General features: G+C 59.3%; 2 protein-coding genes across 7 annotated transcripts; one reads left to right on the forward strand and one right to left on the reverse strand.

Annotated features, from left to right (window-relative positions):
- The first annotated feature begins 5,706 nt into the window (after positions 1–5,706).
- ZSCAN10 (zinc finger and SCAN domain containing 10) lies at positions 5,707–10,149 on the forward strand. 2 transcript variants are annotated; one of them, XM_086692236.1, is made up of 5 exons: positions 5,707–6,332; positions 6,552–6,819; positions 7,028–7,092; positions 7,268–7,325; positions 8,575–10,149. In XM_086692236.1, exons 1-5 carry the CDS (start codon positions 5,937–5,939, stop codon positions 10,134–10,136), a joined length of 2,349 nt encoding a protein of 782 aa, XP_086548362.1. In that variant the 5' UTR covers positions 5,707–5,936; the 3' UTR covers positions 10,137–10,149. The 2 variants fall into 2 exon arrangements, with proteins under 2 accessions (XP_086548362.1, XP_086548363.1); XM_086692237.1 differs by lacking the exon at positions 6,552–6,819 and having other exon boundaries at positions 6,050–6,332.
- Positions 10,150–13,598: 3,449 nt separating this feature from the next.
- IL32 (interleukin 32) lies at positions 13,599–16,993 on the reverse strand. Of its 5 annotated transcripts, none has more exons than XM_086691428.1 (7): positions 16,967–16,993; positions 16,809–16,855; positions 15,488–15,526; positions 15,286–15,342; positions 14,851–14,880; positions 14,627–14,689; positions 13,599–14,223 (listed from the first exon to the last, which is right to left on the reverse strand). In XM_086691428.1, exons 2-7 carry the CDS (start codon positions 16,821–16,823, stop codon positions 13,906–13,908), a joined length of 522 nt encoding a protein of 173 aa, XP_086547554.1. In that variant the 5' UTR covers positions 16,824–16,855; positions 16,967–16,993; the 3' UTR covers positions 13,599–13,905. The 5 variants fall into 5 exon arrangements, with proteins under 5 accessions (XP_086547554.1, XP_086547555.1, XP_086547559.1 ...); XM_086691429.1 differs by having other exon boundaries at positions 16,809–16,851; positions 16,967–16,989; XM_086691433.1 differs by lacking the exons at positions 16,809–16,855; positions 16,967–16,993 and adding an exon at positions 16,511–16,802.
- Positions 16,994–17,118: the final 125 nt, after the last annotated feature.

Raw genomic sequence — 17,118 nt, forward strand, 5'->3', positions numbered from 1 at the left:
CCTCCCTGGGGTGGGGTTTCCCGACCTCTCCCAGGAGGTGGGCGGTGTTGGAGCTCCCGGCCCCGCCCAGGAGGTGGAGTTTCTGGGCTCCTCCCTGGGGTGGGGTTTCCCGACCTCTCCCAGGAGGTGGGCGGTCGTGGAGCTCCCGGCCCCGCCCAGGAGGTGGAGTTTCTAGGCTCCTCCCTGGGGTGGGGTTTCCCGACCTCTCCCAGGAGGTGGGCCGTGGTGGAGCTCCCGGCCCCGCCCAGGAGGTGGAGTTTCTAGGCTCCTCCCTGGGGCGGGGTTTACCGACCTCGCTCAGGAGGTGGGCTGCGGTGGGGCTACCGGGGCTGGGCGCCTGCACACTCTGCGTGCTGTGGGTCTCGCGGGCCGCCTCCTAAGCCACTTCGTCTGTTTGGACACGTGCCAGCTCTGGGCCAGGTGTGCAGGACGCGGAGCAGATAAGGGAAACACCACTTGTCCAGAGGGAGCTTGTAGTCCAGTGAGGCCCACACTAGACAGTGAAAATAAAGGAACAAGATTAATCCCAGGTGCTAAATGCAGGAAGACAACCACCTGGCTGAGGAGCCAGAGCGAGCTCAGGTGTCCCCGGGTCCCCAAAACAGGGCACCGCGAGAGTGCCCGCGGGCTCTGAACCGCAGGTTCCTACGAGGAAAACGCCCTCCGGGCTGCGGCCGCCCAAGAGCACGACCCAAAAAGACACCTTAGAGCAAATGCAGTCTTGACTTTGGAGGTCGAGTTGGGCTCAAGGCCAGTGGTGAGGTCACTTCCCTTCCCGGAAGCCCCTGCTTCGTGTTTGGGAAACCTGGGATAAAAGCCACCCGGCAGGATTCTTGGGAAGATCTTTGTTGGTGTTGATGGCGCCCTTTCTTCCCCCATCACGTGATCCTGTTGTGTTATTCTTAGCCCGGGACTGCTCGGCACACGGGCGTGTAAGCCTTCTGAAGTCAGGGCCGGTTCCTCCTGCTTACCCCAGCCCCTGCAACTGTGCCTGGCACAAAACTGGCCCTTGGCAAAGATTTGTGGCGTGAATGAAATGCCCAGCAAAGAGCCCCACGACACAATAGGCATTTTAAAATGGCAGCTCTGGGGACGCCTGAGTGGCTCAGTCTGTTAGGCTCAGGTCATGATCTCACGGTTGGTGAGTTCCAGCCCAGCGTCCAGCTCTCTGCTGTCAGTGCAGAGCCCTCTTCGGATCCTCTGTCCCCCCTCCCCCTTTCTGCCCCTCCCCCGCTCGTGCTCTCTTTCTCTCTGTCTCAAAAATAAATAAACATTAAAAAAAAATTTTAGGGGCGCCTGGGTGGCGCAGTCGGTTAAGCGTCCGACTTCAGCCAGGTCACGATCTCAGGTCCGTGAGTTCGAGCCCCGCGTCGGGCTCTGGGCTGATGGCTCAGAGCCTGGAGCCTGTTTCCGATTCTGTGTCTCCCTCTCTCTCTGCCCCTCCCCCGTTCATGCTCTGTCTCTCTCTGTCCCAAAAATAAATAAACGTTGAAAAAAAATAAAAAAAATTTTTTTAATAAAATAAAATGGCAGCTCTGGTCCCCTCAGAAAATACAGGGTGACAGACACCCCCAAGAAGAACAGGACAAGTCCTGATGAGGGGGGGTGAGTTCTTACCTGGAGGGGGAGTTAGACTCTCCTACTCAGTCCCAGGTTGGACTCTGGATTAGCCGCTAAATCCTCATTTCTCTGGCCCCTCCCTCTCCCCACCCCACTCCCAAACTGGGAGGTTAAGGGTTAACTCTAGGAAGCCCCCTCATTACCTGGATGGGACCAGAGCTGGGAACTTCCTGTTCAATTTTCCGGGAGCCCTTTCCCAGTCTGGCTGAGGCTGACTCTGGCCCTGGGGCCCTCAAAGAACCCTTAGCAACCCCCCCCTCTGGAGTGGGGACCCCGAGTGGTGAGTTGCAAGGAAGCCTGGGGTAAAGGCTGCCAGGACAGACACAAGGGGTTCCTAGCAGCTTGGAGGGAAAAGAGGGACCTGGGCCTCAGCGAAGGGATGGGGGATTGGGAAACTGGAGAAGAAAACAGTCTTGGAAGGATGTGGGTGGTCTATGCTGGGAGCCCAGTGCCAGCCAGCTCTGGGGCCATCGAGGAGGGTGGCGGGACTTCCTGTAACATGGGCTTGCTGTACCCACTGGGGAGGGGAAGGCAGGCAGGTTCCATGTGCCCCCAGGTGGCCGGCCGGCCTCCTGGACTCAGCTCACCACCCGGAGGGGAGCCTGGCCAACAAAAAGTAGCCTGTGACTCTCCTGCCAGCTGTGTCCAGGGAGAAAGGGAAGGTCCCCGGCCAAGGATCCGGGCTCGGGGCTCTCCCGTTGTCTGGGTGGGTCCTGCGGCGGCACTGCCACCCCGGGCTAGTCCAGCCCTTGCCTCCCACCTCGCTGGGCTCCAGATTAAGCTGGTCGGATATCGGAGGGTAGCTGAAGAGCTCTCACCCCCCACAGATGTGCATATGAACAGAGCTTTTGTCCTGGAGACTGGGGGGTGGGAAGGAGAGGCTCTGCAGCCAAATTCCCTTAAATTCCTCCTCTTTCAAGCCTTACCACCTCACCTGAAGTTTCCGGGCACCCCTGCCTGTGTCTAGGCCTGAGGGCTAGAACTCAGAATCTCCTTATTTTTTCTGAATCGCGCCGTGATATTCTGGCTAAGACGAGGCAAATCGCACCGGGAGGGAGGGGAACTGGGTCCTTTTCTGTTTCCGAGCTTTTGCACCCTGAGTCAAGATCAGTGTTTTCACCTTAAAGAAAATCTTGGCTCCCCCTGCTGTGACCTTGAGCAAGGCACCCGTCGGCTCCCACTGTGGCCTCTGCGCTTGTCACATGGAGAAATTATACCCCGCCCCGTGGGCTGGGGGTGGACGAAGCAAGCCTGAGTTGAGAGCCCCTCCAGATCGGCACTCAGTACCTGCCAGCTATTATCACGAGGCTGCTGGTCACACGCGATCGGTTCTATCCTTTCGCTCCTGCTGCCCTAAGAGTGAGACAAAAGCCCATTCTCTTCAACACTTATCAGAGACTTTTTCTGCACCAGTTTCGAGTGCTTTCCTCAGTAAGTACAGCTGCCAGGCGGCCATCCTCGTTGTGTTACTTCTGCTAACAAACACGGAAGCCGCTTCAAGCACGAGGCGAACGGTTGTGCTCGAGACGCAGCTCCTACTCACAGGCGGAGGGGAGAGAGACCCTCAGCCATGGTCGTGGCCCAGCGTGACCACGGACGGGTAGATGCAGGTTGCTGGTGTGTCGGGGGGGGGGGGGGTCCCTGAAGAGAGACGTCAAGGGGTGAGAGGCGCCCCGTGGGGTGAGATGCCAAAGTGCAGGAAAGGATGCCACCGCTGGGCGAGCGAAGGAGGGACGGGGAGGGGGGCTGGAGAGAGGCTGGAGCCACCATGGCTGCCCGGGGGCAGGTGGCCAGGATGTAACCCTGGGCCTTTGTTTCAGCATCCCCGGGCTCTCCCTCTCTGAGGTGGAAGCGCTGGGCCGGGTATAAAACCCGCTCTTCCTCTGTTCTGTCACACCGCGCCTCACTCCCCCCACCAGAACAGGAGGTCCCTTCCGCCCTCAGCCCTGCAACAAGGAGGCTCCTCCACAAACCGTCCAAAGCTCTTGACAAGGCTGACTTCCCCCCCGGCTGCATTGCCAAGGCAGGCCCCTGACGGGAATGACTGTTAGCTGCGCTCACTTGTGGTTTTGCCCAGCAGTAACCAGAACAGCAGCTGTAGAGTCCGAGCACCCACCGGGTGTGGTCTGTAGGTGGCGGGCACCTCTCTGCTGTCTCTAGGTGGTGGGGAGTGATGTCCCTCTGCCTGGGATGTCCCTGGCGTGGGGCTCGGGGAACAGGTTTGGGAGAAGCTCAACATCGGTAGCCCTGAGGCCAGAGAGCAGGGAGGGCAGGCGGATGTTGGAACTTGGGTTTTTGTATCTGTAAAATAATTGCAGCCCAAATTAAGAGAGGAAAGTGCTTCAAAACTCTGGAGCCGAGGTGCTGGCCTGTCCTGGCCTGTGCCGAACGACGTAAGCCTTCCGGGTTGTGCTGAAGGATCGAACTGAGTCCCCTGGGGGTGAGGCTGAACCTGAGGCATCTCCCTTTTCGTAGATCTGGGTGACCCCAAAAGGAAAGAGTGGTGGCCCTACAGAACCCTCTTGTCTGAGAGGAGAGATGGGCCCGTGGTCAGTCCTGTGGACCCAGTGCCGCCTGGTGGCCAGTTAGAGCCACTTTTTATTGCTATTTGGGGACGGATACCTTCCAGAAGGGTAGACCAAGGAAGAATCCAGAATTAAAAAAAAAAAAAAAAAAAAAAGGAATGAAAGAAATGATTGCCTCTCGTGCCCATCACCCAGCTCCCAAGGGTGTATCCACTAGAGGTCTCGGAGGTGGACAGGGCAGCTTTGATTGGCCTTGCAGACCTATCTGTCACCGATCTCTGTGAGTTCTCTGCAGATCTCTGCAAGCCTTAGTGTCTCATCTGGAGACCCACGCCCCCATCTCACCTCTCTGGCTCATCCTGCCCTCAGCCTCTGGTGGAACCCGGGAGGGGAGGAGATTGGTACACCAAGTGGGTGCTCAGCCCTGCCCTGATCAGCTGGGTGGTCGTGACCTTGACCGCTGAGAGCCACCCCCAGAGCCATAAAGTGAGAGTCAAGATGTCTGGTCAAGGAGAAATCCCATGCATGAATTCCCCACTCCCCACCCAGCCCCCACCTTTTGTCTTTAAAACTGCCAAACTTCCCGGAGACTTTGAGAGAGCAACGCAGTGGACGTCAACACATCCATCTCCCAGATTCAAGAGTTCTTTTACCCTCCCCATTTGCCTTTACTATCCCTAAGTATGGCTGAACCCTCGGGCCCCCTTCCTTCCAAACCCTTCAACACCTCCCCAAAATAGAGGCATTTCCCACAAACCACAAAACTGGAATCCTTTCTCAGAAATTAATGGTCAGCTCCATTGCAATCTAGTGTCCCATCCATATTCCAATTTCCTCAGCTGACTCCAGAATATCTTTTAGAGCATCCCTACTTCCCCCTCCACCCATCCCCTCCCCTCTTTAAAAACATCGGGCTCCAGTCAAGGTTCCTTCATTCGGCCATGTGGCTGTTAGTTTCCTCTAGAGCCGTGCGCCCCCTACAGGTGCTTTTAAAAATAATGCTGAAGGACGGGGGCCAGTTTGCCAGAAATATTCTGCATTTGTAATTCGTTCCATTGTTTCCTTGAGGGATCATTTCACTTGTTCTTTTTTTTTTCTTTTAATTGAATAAATCTGACGTGTGACATTGTGTCAGTGAAAGGCGTACAGCATGTTACTTCGATACGTTTGTATGTTGTAATAGGACTGCTGAGGCAGTGATATTTATCGAATTACATAATTACCCCCGCAGTAGTATTGTCTATATCCATTATACTGTGCATTAGAGCTCTATGGGTTATTCACTATGAGTTACAAGTTTGTCCGCTTAAACAGCATCGCTCTCATCCACTGCACCCCCCCCCCCCCCCGCCTCCCACTCACTCTTATTTCTGCAGTGCAAAGTGGGGTCTAAAGGCTGGATCGCGTTGCGATGGAACGTTTCTGCCAAGAACCCCTCTTTGGCGGTGCCGTGTCCTCCCTGGGGCCTCAGGAGGCGGGGAAACCAGGCGGTCCTGTCTCAGAGATGCCACTTTTGATCACTGGGGTGAAGTGACGTGAAATTCGAAATGCTGCAGGAAGGAGTGAAGACACGGAACTATCAGTTTTCTCTGCCTTTTAGTGTTTGGGGCTGTCCTGCCGTCCAAGCCGTTGCCTAGGACCAGCGAGAGAAACATGATTCCTCCGGAGGCCACATCTTTAGGCATTTCTTAACACCGCAGGTGTGGGAGCAGAGTGGGAGAGACCTGACAGTGGGACCAGCTGCAGTGAGCCGTGCCCCGCCGCCCCCCCCCCCGCCCCCCCGGCTGAAGGATGCTCGAAGAACCCGTCCCGGCCGCCCGAGAGCCCGAGCAGCTCGGAGCAGTCAAACTGGAGGAAGAGGAGGCCGTCGGTCAGGAGGACCTCAGGCACACTGAGGCCAGGCCCCGGCCCGAGGTGGCTCACCAGCTCTTCAGATGCTTCCAGTATCAGGAGGACATGGGGCCAAGGGCGTCCCTGAGCCGGCTCCGGGAGCTGTGCTGCCGCTGGCTGCGGCCGGCTCTGCACACCAAGGAGCAGATCCTGGAGCTGCTGGTGCTGGAGCAGTTCCTGAGCGTGCTGCCCCCGCACCTGCTGGCCCGGCTCCAGGGCCAGCAGCTCAGGGACGGCGAGGAGGTTGTGCTGCTGCTGGAGGGTGTCCAGAGGGAGTCCAGCGCCGTGGGGCCACTGGTAAGGGGGAGGGGGGGCGGCCGGGCGGCAAGACAGGGACTCGGGCGCCCCGTGAAGGAATCACCCGACACCCCATTTTCCTCCCTCTGACAATTGCTTCTTAACCTCCTAAGTCCTGTGACCCTCACCTTTCCGTGGCCCCCTTTCCCTTGGGAGTGAGAAGGACGCGCATTGTCCCTCTGCCCTGTTTGCCACCTGACACAGATGCATTTTGCACAGGATTTTAGTTTTAATGCTGGCAAGAATTGTCCCCGTGCAGACGTCACTTCAGAGGACCAGGGGGGCTCTTCCCAGGTCTCCAGCCACAGCCCCAAAAAGGAAGTGCCCTCAGAAGGACCCCCGGCCCCGGAGCCAGCCGTGGAGCCCCCAGCATCCCAGCCAGGGCCCTCCAAGCCTGCTGAGCTGGGGACCTGGAGACATCCCCCAAGTTCAAAGCAGCCACTGAGCCCAGGCCCCCAGAGGACATTCCAAGCCCTGCAAGAGTGTGGTGAGCAGCTGGTGCCCGGGCAGGTGGGAGCCAGGAAGCCTGGTACGTGAGGACGGGGTGAGACGAAGGCACCCCCCTCTTTGACAGGGATGGGAGAGCGCCGAGATGTCTCTCCCAGGGCCCTGACCATGGGTGCGCCCCCCGCACGGCCGAGGGAGGGTAAGTCGGCCCCCTAACGGCTCTCTCTTTCTCCCCCCAATGCTGCCAGCCCCCCAGGGCCCTGTCCTGTGGCTGGAAGAAAACTCCCGAGACCAGGAGCTTGCAGCTGTGCTGGTGAGCTGGCCCGGCCCCTCCCTCCAGACTGTCCTCGGCCCCCGGACGCTCTCTGCCCCTGCTGTTGTGGCAAATCCGTGTCTTCCTTAATTTAAACCCTCAGAGTCTTCCATCCCCCTCAGCTCACAGCCCCATTCCTCTCTCACCAAGGGTCTGGCTCATCCTTTTGTTACAGGAGTCCCTGACCTTCGAGGATGTCCCAGCAAAGAAGGCGTGGCCTGTCCACCCTCTGGGTAAGCGGCCCTTCCTGCTGGGGACCACTGAAGGCTCTCTCCTTGTGTTTCCAGAGTGGTCTCTAAAGCTCCAGACCCTACCTGACTTTTTAGCCTCTTTGGCTAAAAATGGGCTATGTTAACACGAATTCCTTCCTTCCTTCCTTCCTTCCTTCCTTCCTTCCTTCCTTCCTTCCTTCCTTCCTTCCTTCCTTCCTTCCTTTTCTTCCTTCTTCCATTCGTTTACTTATTTTATACTTTTTAAAAAATGTTCGTTTACTTCTGAGAGAGAGAGAAAAAGCAGGAGCGGGGGAGGGGCAGAGAGAGGGGGACAGAGGATCCGGACGTGGGGCTGGAACTCACAAATATGAGATCATGACCCGAGCTGAAGTCCGACGCTCAACCCACTGAGCCACCCAGGTGCCCCTTACTTACTTAATTAAAAAAATTTTTTTTTAATTTTTTTTTAACATTTATTTATTTTTGAGACAGAGAGAGAGCATGAACGGGGGAGGGTCAGAGAAAGAGGGAGACACAGAATCTGAAACAGGCTCCAGGCTCTGAGCTGTCAGCACAGAGCCCGATGTGGGGCTCGAACCCATGGACCGCGAGATCATGACCTGAGCCGAAGTCGGACGCTCAACCGACTGAGCCACCCAGGCGCCCCTAAAAATTTTTTTTAATGTTTATTTATTTTTGAGAGAGAGAGAGAGAGCGTGAATGCAGGAAGGGGCAGGAAGAGAGGGAGACACGGAATCCGAAGCAGGCTCCTGGCTCTGAGCTGGCAGCACAGAGCCGGACCCAGGGCTCAAACCCACGAATTGTGAGATCTTGCCCTGAGCCGAAGTCAGTCGCTTAACTGAGCCACCCAGGCGCCCCTCTTTTACTTATTTTAGAGGCTTATTGTGTTTGATGTAATCATCAACCCCATTAACTTTGAGCTTTTAAAATGGGTGGTCATGTGAGTGCTTGCTAAGGGGTTTGGGGTTTCCATCCAGGGGAAGGACAGAGTTCTGACACTAGATAGACAGTGGTGACAGTTGTGCAACACTGGGAATGTACCTGATGGACCTGAACTGTGCACTTTAAAATGGTTACTATGGTAAATTCTATGTTTTTTACCGTCACCTTCTGCCCCCCCCCGCCCCCCTCCCGGATTTCGGGATCCTGGGTTTCTTTCTGCTTTGAGGCAATGAGGCCCTGGCAATTCCTGGGGGCCTCTAAGAATAGGCCTGCCCACATACCCCCCCTTTTCCTGCTTCTTCCTCAGGACCCGGAAGCAGAACCCCAGATGAGGAGTTCAAAGAGGAGCCCAAGGCGGTCGCCTGGCCTGCGGCCCTCTCAACAGAGCCTCAGGCAGACGGTCCTGCGGCGGTGGAAGAGCCCCATGTCCAGGTGCTGGGGCCTGGCCCCGAAGTGAGTGGCACCGGCGGAGGAGGGTCCCCTCCCAGCAGGAGTGACATTCTGGAGGTCAAAGTGGCCGACGGGCCTCCCAGGTCGGAGGCAGAGATGGAATTCATCTGCACCGACTGCGGGGTGACTTTCCGACAGCTGGCCCGCCTGGAGGCGCACCAGCTGCGGAGTCACCCGGGCGCCCGGTCCTTTCCGTGCGAGCGCTGCGGGAAGAGCTTCGGCCGCAGTTCCATCCTCAAGCTGCACATGCGCACGCACACGGACGAGCGGCCACACGCCTGCCACCTGTGCGGCCACCGCTTCCGCCAGAGCTCCCACCTGAACAAGCACCTTCAGACGCACTCCTCCGAGCCCGCCTTCCTGTGTGCCGAGTGCGGCCAGGGCTTCCAGCGGCGCGCCAGCCTCATGCAGCACCTGCTGGCGCACGCCGAGGGCCAGCAGTCGCCGCGCGCCCCCGAGGCCAAGCCCGAAGCGCGCGAGCTGGCCGTTGTCCTGTGCTCTCACTGCGGCCAGACCTTCCAGCGCCGCTCCAGCCTCAAGCGCCACCTGCGGATCCACGCCAAGGACAAGGGCCACCAGTGCTCGGAGTGCTCGGGCAGCCTGCGCTCGGGCCCGGAGCGCAGGCCGTACGTGTGCAACGACTGTGGCAAGGCGTTCCGGCGCAGCGAGCACCTGGGGGCCCACCGGCGCGTGCACACGGGCGAGCGGCCCTTCTCGTGCCAGGTGTGCGGCCGCAGCTTCAGCCAGAGCTCCCAGCTGGTGTGCCACCAGCGGGTGCACACGGGCGAGAAGCCCTACAGCTGCCCGCACTGCGGGAAGCGCTTCGTGCGGCGGGCGGGGCTCGCCCGCCACCTCCTGACGCACGGCGGCCCGAGGCCCCACCACTGCACCCAGTGCGGCAAGACCTTCAGCCAGACGCAGGACCTCGCCCGCCACCGGCGCAGCCACACGGGCGAGAAGCCGTGCCGCTGCAGCGAGTGCGGCGAGGGCTTCAGCCAGAGCGCCCACCTGGCGCGCCACCAGCGCATCCACACCGGGGAGAAGCCCCACGCCTGCGACACCTGCGGCTACCGCTTCCGCAACAGCTCCAACCTGGCCCGCCACCGCCGCAGCCACACCGGCGAGCGGCCCTACGGCTGCCAAACCTGCGGCCGGAGCTTCCGGCGCAACGCCCACCTGCAGCGGCACCTGGCCACCCACGCGGGCGCGGGGACCGAGGCGGCGTCCAGGCCGGCCGAGCCCCCGCAGGAGTGCCGGGAGTGCGGCAAGAGCTTCAGCCGCAGCTGTAATCTGCTGCGCCACATGCTGGTGCACACGGGGGCCAGGCCCTTCTCGTGCGCGCAGTGCGGCCGCAGCTTCAGCCGCAACTCGCACCTACTGCGCCACCTGCGAACCCACGCCCGCGAGACCCTGTACTAGCCTCGCGCAGGTTCCGCCGGGCCCCGCCCCGCGCGCGCGCGCGCGCCTCTGTGTCTCCCGTGTCCTGGGCAACCGAGACCTGCGGTGGGCGTCCCTGGCCTGGCCCCGCCCCGCCCCGCCCCGCCCCGCCCCGGCCTCCCTCTGGCTCCGCCAGACCTGTGTGTTAGTTTTCCCCTACCCCCGAGGCAGGTCTCCCTGGCTTCAGGGTTGTATTTCAAAATCCTAAAGTAAAGCAGCTTTCCTGAAAATGACTCTGTTTTATTTTTTTGTGAGGTCCACCAAAACGCTGTTACCCTCCTACTGTGACAGTGACGCCTTTTTCCCTTCCCTTCCCCAGCACCTTCCATAGCAGGCTGGGGGGAGCAGGCCCAAGGACGGGCCTCCTCCCCCACCTGCAACACACACACCCCGAAAGGGCCAGGGTTGGGGGGGCGACAGAGGGGTGCCATCTGTCCCAATCAGCTGTGAGGAAGGCCCCGGAATCTCACCCGGAATTCTTCCTTCTCTGGAGTCTGCCCCTAACCTGTGCTGTCCAGTCCAGTACCCTCTAGCTGTATGTGGCCGTTTAAATTAATTAAAATGGTGGGACGCGTGGGTGGCTCAGTCATTTGGGCGTCGGGCTTCAGCTCAGGTCATGATTTACAGGTTGGTGAATCCAGCCCTGTGTCCCGCTCTGCACTGACAGCCCAAAGCCTGCCTGGGATTCTCCTCTCTCTGTCCCTCCCCTGAATTCTATCTCTCAAAATAAATAAAAACCTGAAAAAAATAATTACTTTAACAATGGAATATAATTTAAAATCCCAGATTCTGGGTCATTCCAGGAAACCTTGCTTTTGGCATGTAGGTAACTGATTCAAATCGAAGCTGCCAGCAGATGAAACGAAACCTGCCTGATGGCCAAGACAGGTTGCGGGCTGGGGACCCCTAACGACCCATAATCCTGTAAACCCGAAGGTGGTTTGGCAGAGTGCCCACCTTCTCCGACCTCTCAGGCAATCTTGGCAATCCGGTGGACAGATTTCGTTTTCTCCCAGTCTAGTGGACAGATTTTTAAAATCATGTGACTTGTGGTAATACTGCAAAAAAGAAAACAGCCCCCCCCCCCCCAGCTGTAGGGCGTGTGCACACACACTTCCTGCTCTAGTCGGTGGCTTGTCACCTACAACCTTTCGGGTTGTCTTTGTCCCTCCACCAGCCTGACACACGACTGCTCTTTGGCAAATGCTTGTGGACATACAGTGAACTTGTCAGCCAGCGGCCAAGGGACTTGGGAAAGATCTGTCCCCAGATCTAGAGGAGGTCCGTGTTTTGGGGGGTTGGGAGGAAGATGAGGTGGGGTACAGAGAGTCACCAGATGTCCCAGAACAAATTAGAGCCTTGGAAGACCCTCCGAGGAGAAATTTTCAAGAAGGAAGCTTTCTTGATCAACTAAATGAGTAAGGAAGTTGGGAGAACCCATAGCATTTGAAGGCTTTATTTCTTGAGCACCTACTATGTACTGGGGAACGTGCTGGGCTATTGAGGAGAACAAAGCCTGAAATAGAAGAGGGAGACCACCTCAGAAGAACCGGGGGGAGGGCACCCTCATCGGAGGGAACAGCAGGTGCAAAGTCCCTGAGCAGAGAATACTGTCCCTGAGGGAGATCTGTAGGAACCTGATGACACAGACACAGCCTCAGAGGCCCAGGTCAGAGTGTATTTACGATGGGAAGATGGGAGGGTGTTAATCAGGCAGTTACTTCATTTTGCCATGACCTTGATTTGGCCTCGGCACTGGAAAGATTTGGCTTGAAAGAGGCAAGACCAAGGCGACCAACTAGGTTTGGGATGACGGTGACCTTGATGGGGCCGTGGGGTCATGAAAGCCCCTGACGGCTTCAACACGGTAAGCAGGTTTTCTCAACTTCTCACCGGAGTCAAGCGCAAAGGCACAAGGAGAAGTAAGAGACAGTCTGACCACAGGGTCATGTGAAAATGCGGGTCAGGGGTCTAAAAGAAACTGAATGTTGACTGGCCATGGGAGGAGAGGACACGACGTCCAGGGGGAAGCGAGAGCTAGGTCAGGCCCTGGCGGGGGACGGCCCCTTGGAGCTGGGGACTCAGGCCTGAGATGGGCCTCCCAGTGTAAAAGGCTCTCAGAGGGATCCCCTGGGAATGAAACAGGATGAGGGCCAGCACAGGGCTCCCCAAAGTCCACTCCCTCACAGGGCAGGGGCAATGAGCAAGCAGGGTCCCTCAGGATGACCAGGGCCACCATCAGGGTCTGGCTTAGCCCTTGCCCACTCCCGGTGGACTCACAGCTGTTCCCCAGGGAGGTGATTTTTCTAAGAATTAAGAGTTCATTCGTATGACCCAAAAGGGTCTTTAAGAAACTGGCAGATGGGGGGGGGGGCACCTGGGTGGCTCAGTCAGTTGGGCAACCGACTTCGGCTCAGGTCATGCTGTCCCAGTTCGTGGGATGGAACCCTGAGGCCAATGTCGGGCTCGGTGCTGATGGCTCGGAGCCTGGCACCTGCTGCGCATTCTGTGTCTCCCTCTCTTTGCCCCTCCCCTGTGCGCGCGCGCGCTCTCTCTCTCTCTCTCTCTAAATAAACATTAAAAAAAGAAAAAAGAAAAAACAAAGAAAACGCCACAGGAGTGAGTGATAGAAATGCCCCCAGCTGTGAGGCCTCCCGGCTCCCAGTCACCTCCCCACATCCCTCTCACCCCTAGGCACGCCTCCCTGGTCCGCAGCCTCTCCTTTGCTGGCGTGTTTTCCCGCACCCCACCCTCACCCCACCCCACCTGTCCCCTTTCCTGCTCTGTCCTCAGGTCAGGGCCCCGGAAACCGCCCCCCTCCCCCCAGCTCTATCTCAGCAGCTGCTGTTTACGGCTAGACACCCCAATGCAAAAATCTGTGTGCAGCTGCAGGAAGCAGGATGTCAGTGGGGGAGGGGGGGAGCTTCAGGGAAGCCGCCTCAAAAATGGTGAGCTGGGCCGACCCCCTCCCTGCCCTGGCCTTGCTCCTGGCTCCCCTCCCCCCACCCCCTCCCCAGTTTCTGCATTTGCAGGCCCCCAGGAGGCCTGAGCCAGAGATCTGAGTCCTATCCCGCCCTAGGCTGCCCTTCTCTCTGGTCCAGGTAGGGGTGAACCCTCCTCCCCCTCCCTACCCCTCCCTCCCCCGCCTCTGCCCCAACCTCAAAGCCAAGGAGTTTCCATGGCCTGGTGAAGGATGAAGACCCAGGTCAGAAGAACAAGCCAAGGGGCAAATGTGCCTCAGGCCTGAGCTCCCTGCTGCCCCAGCGTCAGGCAATGCGCAGGCCAGAAAACTTCCAGCCCTTTCCACAGGCCAGTTGTCACCCGTGTCCATGTACAGATTATAGAGGTCAGGTGGAACCCCCCCTCCCTGGGGTCCTGCCCCCTCCCCAGCCACTGGGGGCTCCTGCCTCCCATCCAACAGGCACTCAGTTTAATTCAACCAACTTTTTTTTTTTTTTAACGTTTATTTATTTTTTGAGAGACAGAGACAGAGCAGGAGCTGGGGAGGGGACAGCGAGAGGCGGGGAGTCACAGATTCTGAAGCAGGCTCCAGGCTCCGAGCTGTCAGCACAGAGCCCGACGGGGCGGGGCTCGGGGCTCATGCCCATGAACCGTGAGATCCTGACCTGAGCCGAAGGCGGACGCTCAACCGACTGAGCCCCCCGGGCGCCCGCAGCCAACTCTTATTAGGACGCCACAGCCAGCGCGATGGGCCGGACCCGGACAAGGAAAGCGGCCGGGGAGGGCTGGGCTAGGCCTGGACGGCGCTCCTGAACACCTGAGCCACTGAGGTGCAGAAACTGTTAAAGGCGCTGCAGATGGCCTCCACCGCGTTGCAGAAGGCCTGAAAGCCAGCGGCCACCTTCTCCCTCAGCCACGCCAGTGCGGCCTGCCACTTGAGCTGCAGTTGGTAAAGCAGCCTTCGGAACAACCTCAGGGCTCGGTCACAAAAGCTCTCCTCCGTCTTCCGGACCACGGGGTGCTCCTTCTCTTCCAGGTCGAGGACGGAGGACCTCAAGACTCTGGAACGTAGCTCCTGCCGCACTTCGGGAAGTAACGGGCTGGATTCCTGCGAGGGTGGGGGTGCCGTTCGGGTCGGGGTCCCACCTGGAGGACGCGGCCGAGGTCCTGGCCCCGGCTGAGGCCTCCCCACCTGTGTGAGAGTCTGGGAGCCAGAAGCCCGGCTCTCCCGCCGCCGACAGCTCCACACTCGAGAAGACTCCATCCGGGGGGGGGCTCGGCCCCTCCGTGCCTCCCCACCGGCAGGGAGCAGCGTGGTGCTCGCGGACGGGCGTCTGAGCCCGGCACCAGCCCCGCGCGGCCCCTCATACGCGGAGGCACCCCTCCACCCTCAGCTTGGCCGGGGGGGGGGGGGGGGGGGGGGGGGGCACTGTGCACACACGTGACCAAGTCAAGACAGAACAGGGGGGAAGGAAAAGCAAGCAGGGCTGCGATGGGCGTCTCACACTCACCTCGTCGTTGTTCTGATGATGGTGAAGGTCCACGGCTTCCAGCATGATCTCGTTGAAGCCATCCTGGGGAGAGGGGACGGTTCGGAGCTCCAGATCTGCTCCTGTCTGTGGCCTCCATGCGTCCAGGGGAGTGTCAAGGGAGCCAGGAGCCCGGACCCGATAACGATGACCTGGCTGTAGCCCTGGGGACCGAGCTTTGGTGGGGGCGGGGGGGGGGGACTCACCTCCACCTCTTCCAGCCTGAGCCTCTGTTGCTGCGGGGGGGGGGGGGGGAATCACTTGGTTTAAAATCCTCCCAGCCTCTCCCGCCCACAGTCTTCTCCCCCAAGTCCCCACCTGTTCTCTGCTCCCCAGGCCCCCATCACTGGGTCCAGCCCAGGGGCCTGGGGACCAGGTATCTGGCATCCCTGCTCTGTCGTCAATATGCGCAGTGACTTGATCACCTTCCTAAGCCTCCCTGGGCCTCTGCATTTCTCCCCTGTGCCCTCACCTGCACACGGGTGTGAACTAGGAGAGTGTGCCAGGAGGTGCCCAGGTGTAAGGAGTGAGCAGACCCGAGGTAGCATCTGCATCACCCTCACCGTCATCGTGATCATTGTGAAACCACCCACCCGACCCCAACTGTAGAGCGCATGGGAGTGGGGGGCGCGGCGACCCACCAGTGCTCCTTGGGATTGGTGTTGGGTCCTGTCACAGAAGATGTCCACCAGCTGGTGCTGCGCAGAGGAGAGGCGGAAGTGAGAGAGGCCTCATCGTTCCCCCTCCGGGGGCCCCTGGGTGGCCCAGAACGTTCTCAGCTCCACACAGCAGGACCCAGGTCCCCCTCTCTCCCCCAGACACACACTGGGAAGAGCTTCTTACCATTTGGTGCCTCATAAACTCAATAGGATTTCTGCCCACCTGTGGGGGTGACAGTGATACTCAGACACATGTGACCTTGTCACCCCCCACACTTGCTGTACACACACACACACACACACACGCACACACCCTCACCACACGCATGGGTGAGCATTGCCCCAGAGTGCTCAGGATCCACTGTGTTACCAAATACCTGTCCCTCTCCGTCCCGGCTGACGGGCTGGCCAAGGGACGGGCTGGCGGGGGCGGTGCTCTCGAAGGCGGTGACAGGTATGCAGCTCTTGACAGCTGGCTCTGCAGACCCACCTCCCCTGCCCAGACCCTCGGCTTGCCCCACAGAAGCGCAGGGCAGCCCGGACACGGCCTCACGGGTCTCCACCAAACCTGGTGCCGGCTCCCTGGTCACTGGGCAGTCCCTGCCACACGCGGAACGTCCACGGCTCTGGGCAAATATCTGTTGTGAGGCACCCATCTCCACGCTTCTTGAGTCCCTGATGGCACCAGCCTGTCACCCCAATCGGGGGCGCTGGCCGCAGGGAACAATTTGCTCTCCAACTCGGGCTCCCAAACTGGGCGTGGCCACCGAGCCTGGGGTCATTCCAGAGTCCACTGTGACAAACCCCGCAGGGCCCTGGAGCCTGTGGCCAACCTCACAACGGGGGTGGGGGAGGTGACCAGACACCCCAAAAGGGAGGAACAGACACCAAGGTCCTGGGCGGCAGGCCCAGGCAGGGAGGAATTTTTAAACTTGGCAGGAAAGCACGACCTCCCCGCCCCCAGGTTTCCAGGGTATCGGGACAGGGTCTACCCGGGATCAGCGCCTCTGGCCCTATAGACCCTCCATGCCCCAGCTGCGCCACCAACGCATCGGGTCCAGCTCCTGGAGTCACCCCCTTGCCCTCATACACAGCGTTCCTCAGTATCCTTAGCAGACACACACGCAGACCCTCTCCCCGTAGTTTGCCCCCAGACCGGAAATCTGGCCCCACAATCGGGACCCACTGTATAAAGTGAATGACTCACAGCAAAATGAAACGGTGAGGCTGTCTGTCAATAATTATTCAGAATTTCAGGCAGTGAGAGAGCATTCAACAAAGTAAGCCGGGGGTGGTTATGAGCCTGGGGCCCTGTTGAGTGCGCGGGTCACATGCCTCTGACCCCCTGCTTCCCCAGTGGACTCCCCCATTGGCCTAGGAGAATGGGACAGAGCCAGGTGCACGTGGAGAGATCAGGGGGTCTGGGGGCCAGCGCGAGCGGGAGAGGGGGACACACAGTGGGGAAGTGGAATCTGCCCCCCCCCCCTCCAATTGCTCTCACTCACCTTGGAGGACCACATGGTGGCTCAGGGCTCTGGGGGCTGTGGCCTGGCGGGGAGGAACAGGTGTGAGTTAGAGGGTTCAGGGAAGCGGCCTCCCCGCCAGCCCACCCACCACTGGAAGTTGATTTGGCTGCAGCCTCCTCCCCAGGCTGCCAGGTCACCTCACAGATTCTCCCAGCCTATGCTTCTGCTCCAGAGAGAGCTTCTGATTTAAGAGGGAGGAGGGAGGAGGGAGAGGCTGGGGGTGGGTGGAGCCTGGCTTGGAGGCAGGATGTGAGGCTGTGTGTGTGTGTGTGTGTGTGTTTGTGTGTAC

The sequence above is a fragment of the Puma concolor genome, chromosome E3 (assembly GCF_028749965.1).
Source record: "Puma concolor isolate L17-30 chromosome E3, mPumCon1.1.hap2, whole genome shotgun sequence".
In the NCBI taxonomy this organism is placed as follows: domain Eukaryota; kingdom Metazoa; phylum Chordata; class Mammalia; order Carnivora; family Felidae; genus Puma; species Puma concolor.

Bases quoted from the DNA above. Each gene is read 5' to 3' on its own strand.
- ZSCAN10 (XM_086692236.1), top strand. From the start codon at position 5,937: ATGCTCGAAGAACCCGTCCCGGCCGCCCGAGAGCCCGAGCAGCTCGGA. The intron at 6,333-6,551 runs GTAAGGGGGAGG...CATTTTGCACAG, and splicing joins CCAGCGCCGTGGGGCCACTG to GATTTTAGTTTTAATGCTGG. The intron at 7,326-8,574 runs GTAAGCGGCCCT...CTTCTTCCTCAG, and splicing joins GTGGCCTGTCCACCCTCTGG to GACCCGGAAGCAGAACCCCA.
- IL32 (XM_086691428.1), bottom strand. The intron at 15,343-15,487 runs GTAAGAAGCTCT...TCCTCTGCGCAG, and splicing joins AGTTTATGAGGCACCAAATG to CACCAGCTGGTGGACATCTT. The intron at 14,881-15,285 runs GTGGGTCGCCGC...CCCCCCCCGCAG, and splicing joins ACCAATCCCAAGGAGCACTG to CAACAGAGGCTCAGGCTGGA.